A 21,084-nucleotide genomic window follows, 5' to 3' on the forward strand; every position below is an offset into this window, starting at 1 on the left:
TACTGTAGGTAAAGCTATCCCTGTAGCAAGCCATGGAGGCCCATAGGGTTGTGAGACGTCGAGGCTCCCACATTCTCTAGACAATCGGTTCACAGATGGCGGTGAGGTTGTCACCCTTACTTGTCTGATACTCATTTCTGCGTCGAATTCAAGGCAATAGTGCACCTGGAAGTGTTAGGTAAAATGAAAAATCGAACCCGTGACCTTCCGACTTAGAGCATAATGCCTCAACGAACTACGCTACTGCGTGCCTCCATCTACTTTATTGCCTTAGTTATCGACGCTGACTTTTTACTATTATTTTCTATTGCTAGTGGGGTGGGACTAAGTCCCTTGTACTGCGGCCACTTCTGGCCTATTGTACCAGCCCGAGATGATAGGTGAGGGTGATTGTGGAGCAATTGGTGGAATGAAGATTGGCAGATTACTAGATACTATTTTGAATACCTGATGGGAACCAAATCCGTCACAAAGGACATCTCGTTGAAGGCATGGAACTTCGCTTGTTTAAAGTTACATACTATCAATGTTTTTTTTTTTTTTTGACAAAGGAAGGTATATTCGGAAACACCGAAAATAGAACGAAACTCCTGAAGAATTTGTTGTAGCAATTGAGGCTCCATATCCTTCCCTTAATTTATTTCGGTTGGCTGAACCACTGCTTTTTGTAGTCAGCTTTGTCACAAAGGTTCCTAGGTTCAAGCTTGCGGATTGGCGAAAGGGGTGCTCGTGGAACGGTCACAGTAGTGGCTGCCCCGAACAGCCTTCGGGCAAGCATCGTTGTTCGGAAAGCACGCCGGAAGTTTTCATTGGTAAGGCCGTAGATAATGGGATTCACTGCGGCATTCACTGTGATCAGATAATGGCAGACGAACCTCAGGGTGCTGTAGCCATCAACAACCTGCAACCAAATATGCTATATATCATCCCCCTGGGTTACCAGTTACCTTCGACATCAAACACACTTACTGATAGATTCTGAAGAGTTCTGACAGTGGTGTACAACACTCAGAATTACTGGATTTGGGGGCTTTTTGCATCGTCCGGTGTTCTAGAGATTAGAAAAGACGACGTTTCAGAAATTGGATCTGTTTCCGTCCTCAGATGAGAGCGAGACACCTAGTCTGTCGGATCCCTTAGAAAGAGCTAACCTCAATCACTGGACAACCACTGTCAGCTTCACACAGCTATTTAATCACCCAAGTATTTTCTTGTTGTAACCCGCCGAATTAGCCTGGTGTCAGGTGATTAAAAAGCTGTGTGAATCTGACAGTGGTTGTCCAGTCATCGAAGTTAGCTGTTTCTAAGGGACTCCAAACCTGAGGACGGAAACAGGTGAACCCCGTATTCGGGTTCATTTTAATTTAGCACGTACAGGGCTACGTTCCTACAGCTTGAGGTTCAGACCAGTTTTCCAACATTTTAACCCCTAATAAGCAATAATTCTATTGTTACTATCAAAAATTCAACAAAAGGACATCGAGGGCACACCGTAGTGCAGTTGGCTAAGCCACTGTGCTACAAGTTCTCTTCTCCGCTTCGTCCAGACTGGCTCTGGGGCCAGCTCAGCCTCCTAGCCAAAGAGTACCAAGTACATATATTTCCTGGGAAGGGCTTGCAGCTGACCACTTACTTGCACCTATTACCGAGGTTAAGAATATGCAGATTTATACATATACACATATATAGGTAGCGTAGTTGGTTGAGTCACTATGCTACAAGCTGGGGGGTAGCGGGTTCAATTCCCGATGAGGTCGTTGAGTTTTTTTCAATTGACATAATCTTTCCAGCCGTATTATGGCCCTGGGGTCGACTCAGCCTCTAACACAAATGAGTATCAGGAATATTCTTGGAATATTCTTGGGGGTAAAGGACGGCCGATGCGTAAGACTGACAACATTACCATCATCTATGAGCCGATTGTCTAGAAAATGTGGGAACCTCAACATCTCACAACCCTATGATCCTCCATGGCCTCTTACAAGGATAACTTTACTTTTTACATATATATATTACACCATCCGTCTCCATGGCGTAATGCTTAATTACTTAATCAAAGGTATAATTTTAGTTTCTTTTATTTTACTCATCTACCAGAATAAATGTTGTCATACTTTAAAACACAGTAATCTTAGGCCTAATATTGATTGCCGTGAGTAATTTAAGCCTCAAACGAGTTTTATTTTGGTAGATGAGTCCAGCCACTATATCAGTCAATATTTAACCCTGTCCATGCTGAGTTCAAGTTATAATCTCATTCCTTACTCAAGTACATATAGCTCCCTGGCAGTCTGTAATTACTCTTGCTCAAACACCATATACCTATAACAGGGTTATTTACTTCCGCTGATGTAAAAATATGAACAGAAGAATTGCTCAGTATTTTGGGGAGACTGACAAGGCAATGTTTCTGAGAAAATTATTTCTTTCATTGCAACGAAAATGTTAGCCCTGACCTGTCAGTATTTCTAAACAATTTGTCTAGTTCATAATTTAAAGAAAAGTTAATACTTACCTGGTTCATGGTTTGTGTGCCCCCTTGCAGGTCGGCACGCAAGAAGATGAGGGCCGTGAAGGGTACGCGGCACACCACAAACACCAACACCACCACGAACAAGGTGCGAAACACCTTGGTCTTGTAGCTCACATTAATCGGGTGTTCACGCCGCAAGACCCTTCTCTCGTACTGACCCAGCTGTGGAAACGAGCACATGACTTGTATTCTGGAGGTGTGGGGCCTAGTCGAGGAAATCCATGAAAAATATTGGTCAGGACAGACGGAGTCTCAGTCGGAATTCGAACCGAGCACCTCCGGAATAAAATCCTAAAGCGCTACCGCTAAGCTAATCAGTTCCTTCAGAAGTCTTAAATTTTAAAAACTTCCTTACATATTAAAAAAATTTGGAAAATATTATACATATTTCCTCATACACGCGCGACGAATCATGACCCTTTACTAACTCCATGGAGTTGAGTCCTTAAGAAGCTGCCAGTCACGCAACTACTCTAGAATTTCCCAATATTTTATGGAACCAGAGGGTTCATTATCGTATTCAAAAGAGTCCTCCACTGGTCCCTATCCTGAATCAGATCAATCTAGTCCATAACACCCCATCCTGTCTCCCTTACATCCATTTTAATATTATCCACCCACATACTTCTTGGTCTCCATAGTGGTCTCCTTTCTTCTGGAATTCCCACCAATATCCTATATGCATTCCTCTCCTCCTTCATTCATGCCACATGCCCTGCTTATCTCATCCTCCTTGACTTGATCATTCCAATTATACTTGGAGAAGAGTACAAGTTATGAAGCTCCCCATTAAACAGTTTTCTCCAACTTCCCGTCACTTCATCTCTTTTTCGGTCCAAATATTCTCCTTAGGACACCGTTTCCAAACACCCTCAGTCTATGTTCCTCCCTTAATGCCAGAGACCAAGTTTCCCACCCATACAGAACCACAGGATATATTCTAATTTTTGCGTTTTTAGACAGCAGACGAGAAGACAAAAGGTTCTGGACTGAATGGTAGCAAGCATTACCCGAGTTAAGTCTCAACTTAATTTCAACCTGAAACGAAACTTGATTTGTTACTGTCGTTCCCAAATATTATAACTCTGCCAAATTTTGAACGGATCTGTTAAATAGTATATTCATGTCATGATTTCGCCCTACATTCTTGTGACGAGACAGTAACATAGACTTAGTTTTCTCTGTGTTTACTTCTAGACCAAACTCCTTACTTGCGTCAATTAAAGTTTCTACCTTAAAATAAATAATTTAAAAAATATTTATCTTAATCATGAAAGATATTTTAGACCTTGATAACAGTAAACTTTAAAACTGGCGAAATTTAACAAATATCGTCAGAGAGATTTCTGAGAAAGAAATATACGTGTATTTTGTATTTAAGAAAGACGCGATCCAGGAAGACAAAGAAGAAGATGGCTTGATGTGTAAAAACGGAGAGAGCTCACAAGCTCAGCACTTGCAGATGACAATACTAGACCCGGCCGGGGTCCGTTGTTCGAATCCCTTTAATTTAATGATATTTTGAGGCATTACCTGGGTTCAGTGTCTCTACGGATAATCAAATTGTAACCAATATCGAACGAAGACAGACCTTTATTTTCCAAAATATACCACATATGCGTTTGGTTTGAGGTGATGGTCTCCAGAAATTGCTTATATTTAATCAAAATTATTTGAGACGTTTATTTCCTCCCTTTCATGGCTCTACAGATTTTCGGACTTTGGTCGTCGCTTCAGTTTCCCAGTACCATACACAGTCGGTAGAACTCCTTGGACAGGGGATCAGCCCGTCGCTAACTACACACAGAACAACATAAACAAAGAATAAACGCGTACAGACAACCATGCCTCGAGCGGGATTCGAACCCACGATCCCAGGGTTCCAGTGGCCGAAAACGGTTCATGCTTTAGATGGCGCGGCCACTGTATCGGCTTCAACCCTTTCTTACCAGTGTTTGCGGGGGGGGGGGGAAGAGCCCATAATTTTGCAGTTATGGTATTGTCGCTCTCAGTTCGTGTAACCGTTCAGGTGACAGCGAGGCCCGTATGTAGAGACAGGCGGCATTCCAAAAATAAAACGATTATTTCGAATTCCGGAGAGCAAAAAACATGTAAATCTGTCAGAATCCCAAAGATTGAATTCTAACGATCACAATATTTTCCACGAACTATATCTATGAGAAGCGAGGGCAGGGCATGTAGCACGAAAGGGGGAGACGAGGAGTGCACATAGGATATTGGTGGGAAAGCCATAAGGAAAGAAACCACTGGGAAGACCAAGGCGTAGGTGGGTGGACACTATTAAAATCGATCTTAGAGAGACTGGACGGGATGGTGTGGATTGGATTGATTTGGCTCAGCATAGGGACCAGTGGAGGGTTCTTGAGAACACGATAATGAGCCTCTGGGTTCCATAAAATGCTGGGAAGTTCTTGAGTAGCTGCAGAATTGGCGGCTCCTCAAGAAGGGCTCAGCTCCATGAGTCAGTACCTAAGTATGTCTTTGAGAAAGTGGAATTATGGAGACAGTTTCGTAAGAATTACCAGGAGAACTTGCCTTGAAGAAGAGAGCGGAATAGCAGAGGACCATGATGACGAGAGGCAGCCAGACCACGAAGACGATGACGACGTACCAGTAAATGGGCATTACCTTAGTTTCTTCTGTGCAGTAAGTCTCGTAGAAATTCTTCCATTTCCGCTCCTACAAAAATTATATATACATATATGTTTGTTGTTTATTTAACAAAACTGCCAATAACTCGAAATATGTCTGTAATTAATTCTATCTTCTCATATGAAAAAGAAACTGACGTTTCAGAGGAACATGCCGCACTCATTTTTAGTGTTGAACAATAAGACAAGCAAGAAACCAGTATGAAGCAGGCTTATTCTTCGACCCTGAAGATGGAGGCGATATATTCCTCCGAAAGGTTGGTTTACTTTAACGGACAACACGATGTTATATCCCAATCTTCATAACCTCAAATCCTACGTGTATCTCCGGTGCTATTTTTATTCACACGTTTATTACACACAATCTGCAGGCTTTCCAATAAACGTATGTTCAATAAGTACTGGCTCGAGAATGAGTTGTGTCCAGGGGCGTAACTCACATGTTTTTTTTTTGTTCACTTAGATATCATTTTGATGCTTTTATTTGTGTCCTACTCAGGGCTGTCTGGTGGAGTTTGGACGGTGTATCTTTTCAGTCTGTGTGTAGTATCACGGTTGTCCGGTAGGTTCTCTGCTAGTGCATTGGTGTGGTTTTCTAATTTTTTTAAGTATTTCTTATTCCGCCGGTCACGGTAGCCGAGCGGTCTAAGGCATGTACAGTCTTCAATCGTTTGGAAACCGGGATCGTGAGTTCGAATCCCACTCAGGACATGGATGTTTAGTTTATGTGTGTGCGTTTTTCTGTGTTTGTGTACAGGTAGAGGCCTTGCGGCGAGCTGATCACCCGCCCAAGGAGTCCTACCGTATGTGTAAGATCGAGAAAAACCGAAGTGAACGGAGAAGTTCATGGAGGTAGACCTAGGCCCACTGGGGCTGCAGTTATTATTTCACTGAGCACTGTGTTCATTTGTAGATCTGCATGGATCCTGTGGCTGTTTATGTACCGAGGTGGGTTCAGAACGGATCGGAGTGCCTTGGATTGAAAGCGCTGGAGGATTTCGATGTAGGAACTGGAGGCTGTCCCCCATAGCTGAATGCCATAAGCTTATGTGGGTTTGAGTACTGCTTTGTATAGGAGGAGTTTGCTTCTATTGAGGTTATGGAGAGAAACATAAGTAAAATTTGGTCAAATGACGTAAGTGCATAATAAAATTGCCCGCATTAAAAGGGCCAAATAAAAACCATGCCACGTGTCCTAACGTGTCCGAGCGCAGTACCTTCCGTCCAGTGCGTTACTGTATGAACCCTGAAGAGTGGTCCTTAGTGACTTAACCCCCTTTTGCGTAACATTACAGGCATAGCGTCGAATGGTAGGATGATAAATGAATACTGAATTTGAAAGGATCTGGAAGGAGAGCGGTTATGTCTTAATTTCAGATACTCTCCTGGCAATTATCTGGAGGGGCTGAGTAATACCATGAAAACCCTCAGACATGATAGCCAGTGTCTCGACCAGGATTCAAACCGGTCACTTACCGAACATAATTCCGAAGCGTTACCATTTGAGCCATCTTCTTCGTTTATTTGATATTAAGAAATATCACTGGCATCCTGTCATCTACATCAAGGTTTTCGTAATGGCCTCTTTCCTTCTGGTTTTGCAGCAAAAATTTTTGTGTGAGCTTCTCTTCATTCCTATGCATGCTACATGCCTTTCAAATCTCATTCTCCTTGATTTGGCGACTCTAATAGCAATTTCATTCATAACAGAAAAGTAAAGGAAGTCTCATTTAAGTCTATGTGCAGGTTTACAACTAACGACGGAGTCAGTCAGTCAGTCAGTCAGTTATTTGAATAGTCAGCCAATTAGGTATATTATCTTTAGCCGTAAGAAGTATGCAGTTGCAACTATTAAGAGAACACAGAACACCTTATGGTGAAGGTTATGCTGGGAGGAAAACAGGTGCCATGCATTCTTCCCAGCACTTCTTGTTCTGACCCTAACCCTGTACATTCTGAAGAAGATGAGGGGCAGTCCGAGGATTACGCCCGTTACCCAGGTGGATGCCATCAGGATGTGGGCCCCACGAACTGTTAACCGGGCCTCCAGTGGCATCACTATTGCCGTCAGTCTGTCGTAGCTCACGGCCACCAGATTGAGAACTCCAGTGAACAGAAGAGAACCTAAACACATTACGCCTCTGATTACCATTATTATTATTATTATTATTATTATTATTATTATTATTATTATTGAATATAAAGCTCAAGTGACAGCCAGGGCCTTCGTTCAAACAGCGAAGCTTACAGTAGCTCACAACAACGTCGAATCATTAGCAGATTAATGATCGAAAGGTAACCATGTCCCTGTGCTTAATTAATTAAGCATTTGCCATGAAGACGTATGAGGGAGTGGAGGTATAGTTCTGTCATTCTTGACCTCGGCACTAGATGGAGGTGAGTGGTTAGTTTCAGGCCCCGGCCGCTTTAGCCCCTATACCCATTGGATAGGAATCTTCCTGGCGATAAGGGCGGCCGGCGTGTATGGCTGACAACCTCACCGTCATCTGTGAGCCGGTTATCTACAAAATGTGGGAGCCTCGACGTCTCACAACCCTATGAGCCTCCACGGCCTGTTACAGGGATAGCTTTACTTTTACCCGCTGGATAGGAGGCTGGGTGGGCCTCAGAGTCAGTCTGAACGCTGTGGAGAAAAGAGAAATCTCTCAATGCTGGGACTGGAACCCGAGCCGTCCAGCCCTAAGCCCGTCAGTATATCGACTGAGCTATCCCGACTCCGAACTGGAAAGGTAAGGTAAGGCAAATTTATGCCTGTGCTAAATTAATTAAATACCATGCCATGAAGACGTATGGAGACTTGAGTTCCAGTTCCACCAATCTTGACCTCGGAACTAGATGCAAGTGAGATGTAGCTTCACGCCACGGCTGTTTTAATCCCAAAGAAAAAACCCCTGGTACCCATTGCATAGGACGTTTGGTGAGCTCAAGATTCGGTCTGGATGATGTGGAGAAGAGAGAAATCTCCTGCCTCTGCCGGGAATCGAATCCCGGCCGTTCGGCCCGCGGCCCGTCACTATACCGACTGAGCTGTCCGCGGAAAGAATGTTGAGAAAAGCAGCCATGACGTAATTTTATGCAGGATCTCGGAATTTATCCGGAAGGACTGAGAAAACAAGGAGAAACTTAGGTCAGGTTTTGAAACCGGAGCTGCCGAATACGCGGCAGTATAATGCTGGGCCCATTTAGATGTTACGTAAGAACTTACATGCTACAGAGGAACTGAGGATCAGTTCCCTGTAGAGGCAAGAGGTTCTTCTCATCACAGCATCCAGACCACTTCTGGCGCCATCCACACCCCTATCTGATGGTACCAGCGGTTCTTTTCTCGGAGATAAAGCGGTCAGAGAGTGGAGCTGATCACTCACTTCCATCTGGTGTCGAGGTTAAGAACGACGGAGCTATACGTCCACTCCCCACACGACTTCATGGTGCGGTGCTTAATTACTCATAGGGATATTTTCACTTTTAAACTTATAAGGTGTCCTTGATACAAAGCACAGCTGTCAATGTTTACTCGAATTCAAGAAGCCCTCGCGCATAACGCACACAAACTCGGAGTTAATAACTGTTTACGTTTATTCGAATATAAGACGATGCCATAAAGACGTAGGGAGAAATGGAAGTACAGCCCTGACATTCTTAACCTCGGCTTGAGTGGTCAGCTTCACGTCGCTGCCGCCTTACGTCCGCGGAAGCAACCCGCAGAACCCATAGCCGGCATGAGAAGTCTTGTACTCTTGCCGAGAATTGAATCCCTGTTCGCTATACGGACTAATCTATACCAACTCTCAAAGGCTTCTTATATTAGGGTAACTTTAGAGCGGCCCTTCAACCTAAATAAGTGCGTATTTTATTCGAAGACTTTAGATTGTACTTACATTCAAGAAATCCTTGCGCTTTGCAGCCAATTTCTCCCAGGATGTAGTTCTGAAAGCAGTCCATGCATATGAATATCCAGGGTAGGATTATAAGCGTTGCCAGGTCTGCGACAGCCATGTTGGCAATCAACAGGTTTGCTGGAGTCCGCATAGAACGGGTTCGTAATACGACCGTTAGCAGCAGAGCGTTACCCACAATTCCCAGGATCACCATGACGAGCGACGCCGTCGCCTTCAAGCCAATCTCCCAATCCGCTTTCCGTAGCCACATCTCGTTGGGAAAAAAGTACTTGGAGTAGTCAAGCTGTGAACACAAAACATGCTTTGCTGTGGAAAATTATAGAAGTGATGTTTTTCCTGGGTTATTCATGACGTCAGCAAACGTCAAGTTGTCTCCCTGCTTAATTAAGTGCCAGACCATGAAGACGTATGGGGGATAGATGTTATTCCACCAATACTGAGCTTGGCATTAGGTAGACAGATTCACGCCCCGGCCGCTTTAGCTCCGGGGACAAAGACGCCGGTACCTGTTGGACACAAGGCCACGTGTTTGGACGTCGTGGTGATCCCCTGCCGGGAACAGTGCCGGTTTCTCTGCCGTTGGTATATCTGAGACATCGCGGCGCTACAAGGCAGTCAGCAGCTGAACTGCATAGCGTCAGATAATGGAATAACGGATGAATTATTCAAAGGATCTGGAAGGAAGTGGTTGTGGCATAGTCGAGGTATTATAGAGGTATTTCTTTCTGGAAAGACTGAGTAAAACCACAGGGAAACTCTCAAAGTAGGCGGTGTCCAGCCGAATGCTAACCAACAACCTCCCGTAAGTGAGTTTAGAATATTACTCCTATGGCAGTCTTCTGGTACTGGACCTCCCTGTTGGGCTGTTGGTTCTATTGGCCTACTTCAGCTGTAGGGAGTCCACACACTCAAAAGGGGCACCATCATTAACTTGTTCTGTAATGATTTGTATTATGTTACACTGATACATGGAACGAATGAGAATTTTTATATTTATTCACGTAGTTGGCTAAATAGGGGCCGGGATAGCTCAGTCGATACAGCGACTGGCTACGGGCTGGACGGCCAAGGGGTCGGAGTTGGAGATCCGATAGGGTCAAGAATTGTCTCTTCTTCACAGCGTCCAGACCGGCTCTGAGGCCCACCCAACCTCCTATCCAATGGGTACCGGAGGCTATTTCCCCGGGGGTTAAGAGGCCGGGGCGTGAAGCTGACCACTCACCTCAAACTAATGCCGAGGTTAAGAAAACTTGGATCTATACATCCACTCCCACATACACCTTTATGGCATATTGCTGAATTAGTTAAGCAGAAGGACAAATATGTCCTTTTCTTTTAGTTGACTTGAATTTTAATTTTCAGCTGGCCTGCGCCCTTGCAACGGCACGCTGTTGAGGTATAGTGTCCTAAAATGAACTCACTTAAATTTCTGTATATTTTAATTAAAGTAATCCAATTTGTATAATTCGTATTCCCGTATTTTCATTCAATTTTTTTACCTCCCTTACTTCATTTCCTGTTTACATTTAACGGTGAATAATTTCCTGTTTTCGACGATAGAGCTCAGTTCGTACAGCGATAATGTAACGGACTGAACGACCGAGGTGTCGGGGTTCGTTTCCCGACAAAGCAAGAGATTCTTCTCTTCTTCTTAAAACCAATGAGGGCTCTGGGGCCCACCCAGTTTCCTGTTCCCCCAGAGGTAAATCGGCCCGGCCGTGAAGCTAATCACTTAGCTCCATGTAACACCTAGGCTAAGAATGGTAGAGTTGTATTCACAGTGCCCCATACGTTTTCATTGCGCGGTGGTTAATTAATGATGCATAAGGATAAATTTACCATCTTCTTCTTAAGTTTAAATATTTTCCTATATACCTATGCTACTACTGGTCAGTAGGTTTTCTCTGCGTCATAATTTCATAGATGATAAATATGATTGATAAACTCGAAACCAAATAATGAGATTTTCAGATCTGTAAAAGGTAAGGTAAAGCTATCCCTGTAACAGGCCGTGAAGACCCATACAATCGTGAGACGTCGAGACTCCCACATTTTCTAGACAATCGACACACAGATGGCGGTAAGGTTGTCAGCCTTACGCACCGGCCGTCCTTTAACGCCCAGGAAGATTCCTGGTACTCATTTCTGCTAGAGGCTGAGTCCACCCCATGGCCATAGCGCGGCTGGAAGGATTAGGTCGAACCCGCGACCTTCCGACTTGTAGCATAATGCCTCAACCAACTTTTCAGCCCCTTTTTAGATCTGTATGTTTACGTGACACTATACTTCTTTGCTATAATGCCGGCGCCTGGTGTAGTGGTGGTTCTGAAAACATTGTCCGATTGTGCGCTCCTTAAATGTACTCGTCACTAAAGCAGATAAAATTGGATTGACGATACGTCCTCTACATGCTACGTCGTCAGTTCCTACTCGACTGCAGGATTCTTTGGTTACTTACATTGTCGTAAGTAGAGTTCCGAGACATGACCACGTGATAGCCAGACCGGATGTCCATCTCCAAGTTATACGATTTGCCATCATTGATGGTGGAATTTGTGTCCGGCGTCGATAGCTCAGTTGTAATACCGGAATCACAGTTGGTGTAGTCTGGTACGTTCCTGTGTACACACATCACTGGCACCTCCTAAAGGAACTGATCGATCAACGGTTTGACGACAACGGATATACATTACTCTCCGACTCTCCTTCCTGTTACTCCAATTTTGAAACATAGGATGTAAGTGGAAGATTTTTGTTTCACTTCAGTTTCTTAATAGTCGATAGGACTCCTTTGACGGGGGATAAGTCCGTCGCAAGGCCACTAAGTACACACAGAACAACACATACACAGAATAAATGCAGACAACCATGACTTGAGTGGGATTCGAACCCACGATCCCAGTGTTCGAGCGAGCGAAGACAGTTCACGCCATACACGGCGCGGCCACTGTGATCGGACCTATATTTACTTGATGAAAGCAGTCTTCTGGGATGTGGCGCCGTGTAGATATAGTGTTAACCGACGTTTCGAAGGAACATATCGCCTTCAAGGGAGCGACTTGAAGATGGAGATAGAGTGCTCCTCCGAAACGTCGGCAAATTTCTATCAGGCTAAGTGATGTTGCAGCTCACTGTCATGAGAATCTCAACTCCAGGAGATATTTGGAAGTTAGATATTGGCTTTTTTCCCCCAGTAAGCAGAGGTAGACCTGGGATACAGCACTGAGTGAACAAGTTTTCGGTCTGCCTACAGCTGATAACAGAGGGCGTCATGACGATTCAGATATAGCATATGGAGTGGGGAACATGCTATCAGAAAGCGTATGTTAATATCAGTCTTCTGGGATTTGACGTCTTGTACCAACGTTTCGGACGAACCTGCAAGCCCTCCCATTGGTAACACAAAAATTTTGCCATGATGTCTAATTAAAATTTCACTCCAATTCAGCACTTCCAACGTCAATATCAATTATAGAATTATACAGAGTAAAGCCCTTGCTCCATTTATTTTCTCTACTCACAATAAAGTCCACTTCCTAACCATTTACCTTCTTCACTTCCCGAAACTTTACCCTCCCTCAAACGTACCTGTACCAGAAGGACAAGGGGCACTGCCTGGAAACCTCCGTGATGGAACAATTTTCCGTCCCCTCCAAACTACTCCCTCTCATTTGTCTGACTTCAAGGAGTTAAATTAGAATGATGAAGTCAAGGAGGATGAGATTGGCAGGTGAATGTAGCACAAATGCAGAGCATAGGAATTCGTATAGAATATTGGTAGGAAAACCAGAAGGAAAGAGACCACTAGGAAGACCAAGATGTAGATGGATGGATAATATTAAAATATCTGTTAGAGAGGCAGGATGGGGTGTTATGGACTGGATTGATCTGGATCAGGATAGGGACCAGCGGAGGGCTCTTGTGAGCGCGGTAATGAACCTTCGGGTTCCATAACATGTTGGGAAGTTATTGAGTAGCTGCACAACTGACGGCTTCTCAAGAAGGACTCAGCTTCACGAAGTCAGTTAGTTATGAGCATATTATCCCTTACACTAACAACAACAGGACGGCAGTAATCCGGGCAATCAAATGGTCATTACCATAAAGCGGTCTCTGGTACGCAGTTGACGTCCGCTTAATATAAGACATTTATGTTCCCTAGGTAACATGGTACTTCTTAGAATTTCACCAACAACCCCCCCCTCAACCCCTTTCCATTAAATCGTATGATCCTTCGGTGTAAATTCCGCAACCTAGAACTGAGTGTACATTGATATGTGGTCGTATGTTTCTAAAAATACTTGTAAATTATACAGTACGTGACTGAAATGTGTGGACAAATTTTCGGCACGAATTCCACATACCGAAACGGGGAAAAATGTCCATATCAGCATGTGTCCGGAAATATTCAATTTGCGACTTATATCTGAAAGAGCACATTCATAATAAGTGCTCAAAATGTCCGCCATGAGATTCAATGCACGCCTCGACACGTCCCATCTTGGACCGCCGCATCCGTTCAGAGAGGCCGGGGCAGTTGCGGATAGTCTGACAGGCATCCACAGTGCGATGGTGAGGTCCCCTTCCTTGTCAACAGGAGCTGCATACACAAACATTTTTAGGTATCCCCACAGGTAACAATCCAGAGGATTTATATCGGTGAGCGGGGAGGCCATGCAGTAGCTGTTACTGAGAATATTCTCACAACACGGCTACAATGTGCCGGAGCACCGTCTCGCATTCTTTCAGCTATAATTCACAAATTAAATGTTTCCAGACACATGTTGATATGGACACTTTTTCTTGTTTTGGTATTTGGAACTCGTGCCCAGATTTGTCCATATCATTCGGTTACATCCTGTATATCACAATGCAACATATGCTGTAGCTATGGAACTATCTTCGTGTGCCTTCAGCTGAGTCTTAGAATGAAGTCGAAAGCAGACAATGGTGGTTGTCCAATCCACTGCCCCAGTATCTATATTAGCAGTTCAATGAGATAACAGGAATTTACTAAAACGCGTTTTGCCCTTTATCGAACAGGTAAAATAACAGATTAAAGTGTCTCGTGACAGTTTCCCTGTTCGAGAAAATGGCGGTAGACCTTCGACTTTTCTAAGCGGTTACCGAGGCAGCTGACTCAGTGTTTGTGTAAATGAATCATGCTGTTTCGAGAGGTCGTAATATTAGAACGAAATTCCATTTTAAGAGGAAAACTGGATTCAGAGCTTTTACTGATTAGAACAAAATTTTAGACGGTCGGGTTTATATTCCCAATAAAAAAAAAAAGTAAAGCTATCCCCGTACCAGGCCGTGAAGGTCCATAGGGTTGTGAAACGTCGAGAGTCCCACATTTTCTAGACCAGCGATAGCCAACTGGCGGCCCGCGGGCCGGATACGGCCCGCGACTTGATTTACTCCGGCCCCCTGCCAAGTCTCAGGTTTATTTTCAAAAATCTTAACTTCACAGCTGTATTGGCATAGAATTCAGTTTTTAATAGGACGTTTCATTAGCTTACAGCATTTTGCAATTGACTGTATACGTTCTTACTGAGTTGGACAGTTCAAACGGTTTTCTAATAACTGTGTTCATGTCATGGAAATTCAAAGTACCCCAACCCTACTTCTGTAGGGAGATGACACTGAAGGGAAGACCGTAGTGGTGAAGGATATATGACACCTTCAAAATAGTAACCATTCCCAGCTTGCTCGCGGCGATGGGATGTTTACCGTTTCTCTCGGCATCCTGGCCTTTGTTAAGTGCCAGTTTTAGCAGAAATGTCTCCCAGTTAGTGCGATTTTAGAAAGTGAAGTGTGATTACGGAGTGTGAGTGTAGAACTGTTTTTAAATTAAAATTGTGTTTGAAGTTATTGTGAGTGATACAGCATGTCAAATAGTAAATTGAGAAAAGTTGATAGCGAAAATAGGGCGTTCAAATCTGAGTGGGAACATGACTATTTTTTTATATTAAATAAAGACCACAAGCCACAGTGTTTAGTATGTTTTCAAGTGCTAGCAGTTTTAAAGGAGTACAACCTAAAGAGGCATTACATGACAAATCATAAACAGAAGTTCGGAAAACACTCTTGTGAATCAAGGAAAGTAGTCTGCGATCAGTTAAAGAAAAAACTTTTCCAGCAGAAATCTCTTTTTACCAATGAAACAAAACAACAAGAAGAAGCTTTGCTGGCTTCTTATTTCGTGACATATGAATTAATGAAAGCTAAAAAAGCGTTAAGTGATGGTGAATTAATTAAGAACTGTGCGATAAAGATGGCAGAAGCTTTCAATGAAAATAAGGTAGGAAACAAATTTCAAACAGTGCCCCTTTCAAAACAGACTGTTACTAGGAGGCTGGAAGATATTAGCAACCAGATATCTAATAATGTGAAAGACATTATCGCTAATTGTTCCTATTTCTCAATTGCTCTCGACGAAAGCACAGATGTTTCGGATACTAATCAGTTGCTGATATTTGTTCGTGCAATTAAGGAAGATTTTACAATTTTCGAAGAGTTGTTAAAAGTGTGCTCTTTACACAGCACAACTAGAGGTGTCGATATTTTTAACGCTGTTAAGAGTGCAGTGGAGGAATTCGGTGGTTTTGAAAAATTGTCCTCCATAGTAACAGATGGCGCTAAATCAATGACAGGGACAATAAGCGGTTTTGTTGGATTTTTAAGACAGAATCAAATTACTGTACCTACCTTGCATTGTATTATACATCAGGAGGCTCTATGTGCCAAATCAATTAAACTGTCTACCACCATGGCTACTGTCACAAAAATTACTAATTTGATCAGAGGAGGAAATCGATCACTCACTCACAGAAAATTTCTGACCCTCTTGGAAGAAATGGATTCTGCTTACGGGGACCTGCTTCTGCACACTGAAGTAAGATGGTTAAGCCGTGGGAAATGTCTGGTACGGTTCTTTGAACTCCGTCATGAAATAGCAACATTCCTAAGAGAAGAGGTTACGAATTCTGCTGAACTGCAGAATGATCTCGAAGACGTCGAATTCTTGAGAAACTTGGCCTTTCTCACTGATATCACTCAACACTTGAATGTCCTGAATCTGCAATTGCAAGGCAAGAAGCAGACAATATGTCAGATGGTTGGCTTTGTTGACAGTTTCCGTAAAAAGCTACATTTATTTAAGTCTGCATTGGACAAAAATAACCTTCTACATTTCCCTTGCTGTCGGAAACTCTCAGAAGAAGAAGAAGGCTTGGAGTTTAGGGACTACACTGAAATTATTGAAGATTTGTCTTCAGAGTTCGACCGACGATTTAACGATTTTGAAAGCTTTCGACCTGATATTTCTTTATTCAGTAATCCTATACATTGTGATATAGAATCTCAGCCAGGTCATCTGCAATTAGAGCTTTGTGAACTTCAATGTGACCCATCCTTAAACACATCTCAGGTTACTGGAATTGACTTTTGGAAACTGCTTTCACCAGAACGTTACCCACTGTTACGAAATTGGGCTCTCAAACTTTGCTCTGTTTTTGCAAGTACTTACATATGCGAGACAGCGTTTTCATCGCTGAAGCATGTAAAGTCTAAGAACAGGAACAGACTTTCAGATGTCGTGTTATCACATATTCTTCGAGTGGCAACCTCACAATTAGAAGTGGATTTTATATCATTGGTTTCCAGTTTTATGAAACCACAGTGCTCTCATTAAAACAGTGTGTATATGAGGATTTAGGTATAATCATTAGACCATAAAAACTATGATTGAAAGTCTTTTGTGCTCATCCCTGCTGAAAGAGGAATTTGTGCTGTTTTATGGTAAGTAATTGCACATTTCAAGGCATTTTATTTTTCTTTCTTAAATTATAATTGCATTTTCCCCCGGCATATATAAAACTAAACATAAGACATGATCTGGCCAGTGTTTCTTTAAGAAAAAATGCTCTGGGGGTAGAAGTGATAGAAGGCAATAAAATCGATTGGTGAAATTTTCAATATCGGCTTAATATTATTGGTGCAACGTAAAATTTAAATACATAGGTTTAAATGCACTGTTTTTATACGGGTTGTGACTGATTCAGTTTGGGGGGCAATACTCCCCGACCACTCTTCTGAAAGAAACACCGTATCTGGCCCCTGATGGTGTTCTATAAACTAAATTTGGCCCTTGAGATGTATTAGGTTGGCCAACGCTGTTCTAGACAATCGGCTCAAAGATGGCGGTAAGGTTGTCAGCCTTATGCCCCGGCCGCGCTTTACTCCCCAGGAAAATTATTTAATTAATTCCTGGTACTCATTTCTGTTATAGGCTGAGTCGACCCCAGGGCCATAGTGCGGCTGGAAGTATTAGGTCAATTGAAAAAAAATCTAATGACCTCAACGGGACTTGAACCCGCAACCTTCCGGCTTGTAGCATAGTGCCCCAACCAACTACTCTACCGCGTGCCCCCTACTTCTGGAGGGTAAAACAACCAGAGGGTAGAGCCGAGTGCCGAGGTCCGTAACGCATGAACCTATACCTTCGTATTTAAGCATCCTGTTCCATTAATATGACCGCCTCTGTGGTCTTGTGGTCAAAGTGCCTGGCTACAGTTCCAGAGGTCCCGAGTTCAATTCCCGGCGCTACCAGATTTTCTGAGAAGTAATGGATCTGGAACGGGGTCCACTCAGCCTCGTGAGGATAATTGAGGAGCTATTTCAAGGAAATAGCGGCTCCGGTCTAGAAAACCGAAATTAAAGGCCGTGGCGTCCGTTGCGCTGACTACGTGACACCCTCTACCCGCAAAAGTTGGCACTAACTTCGCCGACAAGCGGCGGCCGATCGGTCGGTACATTTCGGTTGAGGACTACAGGCCACGGAGTTTTTCATTTGTTTTGTTTCAATAACATACTCTTCATTCACACACTATACTTCCGTCCACAATGCAACCCGTTTACTATCTCCCTCTCCGTTTCACTAAATGTTTCGACCGTATACGGCCTTCATCATTTGTTAAAACTGTTTCACAGTGTAATATGTGTAACTTCACCTATCTCCTATGAATGTGATATTTCCCATTTAAAAATAATTGTACCCTATTAAAAATCACTAAAAATCATTAATATGTAATCAAATACAGCCTAATTAAATTTTAATATTCTTGCTTGGGCGCTGTCGTCCTTTCATCCAATTATCATTGTATTTGGATTCGTTTTGCAGCGGCATGGGTGTAGTGCGTATGTAGTTCGCAGTAGTGTTCGTGCAGTCTGTATTATTTGCAACCCGTTGTGTATCGTGTATTCAAGATACTTTCGTGGCCACCAGCACAAAAGCTGACAAATAAGACCACTTTATGTTGTTATTTTAGATCAAAACATGTAGTGGATATGATACTTGTATAATGAACCATAATACTAATGCTCTTAATGTCATTTTTTTTTTTAAGTTGCTGTGTTGGCGGCTGCCGGAGTTCCTTTACATTCATTTCCACTATGTGCCTTCAGACAGATGACATTAAATAAATTTTGATGATTTAAATAGAGGCTTATATAGGCTATACGCTATTCCTGTCACACTCGACTGTAGCACTGTTACTAGGATGCGACAGATGAATTTAGTGGTCCAACGGCCTGCAATATTTACGTAAACTGTTTAACGTAAAGGAGAGGTAGGAAGAAAGAAGGAGTGGGATGACGATAAGACGGAACAATAAACGGGGTAGGAAATGAATCCGGAAAGAGAAAAGGACTTAAAGGTACGGTCGGAACAAAGGAAATAAGGAACTGGGGTGAGAAAATGTCTTTAACGTAAAGTACATGGAACTCAATTTGGAAAGGGGCTATAGATAGGTCAGACAAGTAAAGGGAATGACAAAGGAATACGGGAGAAAAGAAGGAAGGACATAGAGGTACGAAAGTTTACAGAAGATTGTCTGTTGAGTTTTCAAAAGGCAATACGCTAGTCAATAAATATATAACTATTTATGCTGATATATTGGGTTTTTGGACTTTATCCATCGTCCTGGTTTTTAAGATAACAAATAAAAACACGACGTTTCGGAAACTGGATCTGTTTCCGTCCTCAGGTGAAGGAAAACACCTATTCTGTTGGGTCCGTTAGAAAGAGCTAGCCTCAATCACTGGACGAATCAATCCAGTGATAGAGGCTAGCTCTTTCTAACGGACCCAACAGAATAGGTGTTTTCCTTCACCTGAGGACGGAAACAGATCCAGTTTCCGAAACGTCGTGTTTTTATTTGTTATCTTAAAAACCAGGACGATGGATAAAGTCCAAAACCCCAATACATCAGTGTGTTATACACCATCGTCGGAATCCTATAGTAATAATTATTTATGTACGGAAATGTTGGATGTTGGTCTCAATAAACAGCGTACAGACACTAAAACGTTTTAGCACGAACTTGGTATGCGTATTTTCCTTGAAATCGGTACAGAGCAAATGCTCGCGCTTGCAAATTGTGGGATTATATGCCTAAGAATGGAAAATTACAACAACAAAAATTGTTACCATACCAAATTTCACATTTCATGGCTCCAACTCTTTGCCAATAATCGCTATGTAATTGAATAGTAAATGCAAATATTTTCGCTGTCGCCTGCCGCATTTCTTTTTTTTTCTGCACAAAATTTACTGCAATAAATTTGTACATATTCTTTCTTGTAGCTCTGTCACTGCACACATAAGTTCAGAGCTTTATGAAAACTGCAGGAATTCGTATAGTAGCCATGTTCCAGAATAATATTCTTCCTATAAACTTGTATTCATGCTTTACTAATATTTACACTTGTCTGCTAGAAAACGGCTAATTGAACTCAAAAGTAAACTGAAAATATTAATACAGGAAACCGATCGGACATTTGATTCCAAAGAAAGCCATTCCATATTACAAGAAATACAAATACAGCTTATAAATGAATCATTTATGATACAAGAAACAGTAAAGTTTATATGTTTGCTATTATATAAATGGTGATGTAATTCATGCATGCTGATTACAGTGGCTGCGCGGTCTAGGGCATGAGCCATCTTCGCCCGCTCTAACACTGGAATCATGGGTTCGAATCCCATTCAAGGTATATATGTCTGTCTGAATTTTGTGTTCGTGTTGTCCTGTTTAGGTAGCAGCTTTGTGATGGACTGATCCCCCATCCAAGTAGTCCAACCGACTGTCTTAGGATTAAGAAACTGAAGTGAAAAAAGTGTTTTACACATGCCCCATGCTATCAAACTGTAATTGATTAAACACACTGCACTGATAAAGCAATTTCATGATCAGAAAGTAATAACGTCGACCATATAAGTTACAGAGTTGTTAATAGTTTTGATGGGCAAATTTTACTAAACTTATCTACACAGACAGGTTCTACGTGCATATTTTCAAAACAAAGAAAAACCTTTCAAATCTTCACGAACTAATTCACATGCTTTGATTAAATACTAACTATAATTCATATATCCATACCAAAACATTATCCGCATAGATACGACACAAAATACTGCTACATAATTTGTGACCTATATAATGTGGCGTATAATTTACATTCACACAATGTGCTAATACTAAAGAATTCGTTGCTATGGCAAATCCACACCAGAAAGATTATAATTTCTCATTGTGATATCTCATGCGTGGTATGGAACAGATTAACCAGAATGGTATTATTCCTACGGCTTGTCTATAGACAGACAGTTTAATTAATCATGAATATTTAGGAATATTTCTTTTCATCGTGACAAACATTCAGAATAAACACATAATTTTATATTTTCACAGAAACTTATAGTTTTAGTTTCCAGAATTCTATAGACAACAGCCTAATTGTCTATGAGTGTATAAAAGGTTTCTTCTCACTGATGACAAATGTCAAAAAGATATACAAAGCACAAGAATTGACATCAAAATGATATTTCTCACTAAGAACACAGAGAAGTGTTACCAATTTTGGAACTCACCTCATGCAGCCTGTATTTCAGAAT

The 21,084-nt window shown here is 42.3% G+C and overlaps 1 protein-coding gene across 1 annotated transcript; it reads right to left on the minus strand.

The window, feature by feature from the left end:
* Positions 1 to 377: 377 nt before the first annotated feature.
* Positions 378 to 21,084, minus strand: LOC111873707 (substance-K receptor). Its single transcript, XM_023868641.2, has 7 exons — positions 21,061 to 21,084; positions 11,584 to 11,769; positions 9,105 to 9,408; positions 7,151 to 7,329; positions 5,090 to 5,233; positions 2,516 to 2,695; positions 378 to 901 (listed from the first exon to the last, which is right to left on the minus strand). Exons 2-7 carry the CDS (start codon positions 11,755 to 11,757, stop codon positions 638 to 640), a joined length of 1,245 nt encoding a protein of 414 aa, XP_023724409.1. The 5' UTR covers positions 11,758 to 11,769; positions 21,061 to 21,084; the 3' UTR covers positions 378 to 637.

The sequence above is a fragment of the Cryptotermes secundus genome, unplaced genomic scaffold (assembly GCF_002891405.2).
Source record: "Cryptotermes secundus unplaced genomic scaffold, Csec_1.0 scaffold31, whole genome shotgun sequence".
NCBI lineage: Eukaryota > Metazoa > Arthropoda > Insecta > Blattodea > Kalotermitidae > Cryptotermes > Cryptotermes secundus.

Bases quoted from the DNA above. Each gene is read 5' to 3' on its own strand.
- LOC111873707 (XM_023868641.2), bottom strand. From the start codon at position 11,757: ATGTGTGTACACAGGAACGTACCAGACTACACCAACTGTGATTCCGGT. The intron at 2,696-5,089 runs GCAAGTTCTCCT...TCGTTTCCACAG, and splicing joins ATTCCGCTCTCTTCTTCAAG to CTGGGTCAGTACGAGAGAAG. The intron at 902-2,515 runs GTAAGTATTAAC...ATTTGGTTGCAG, and splicing joins GCACACAAACCATGAACCAG to GTTGTTGATGGCTACAGCAC.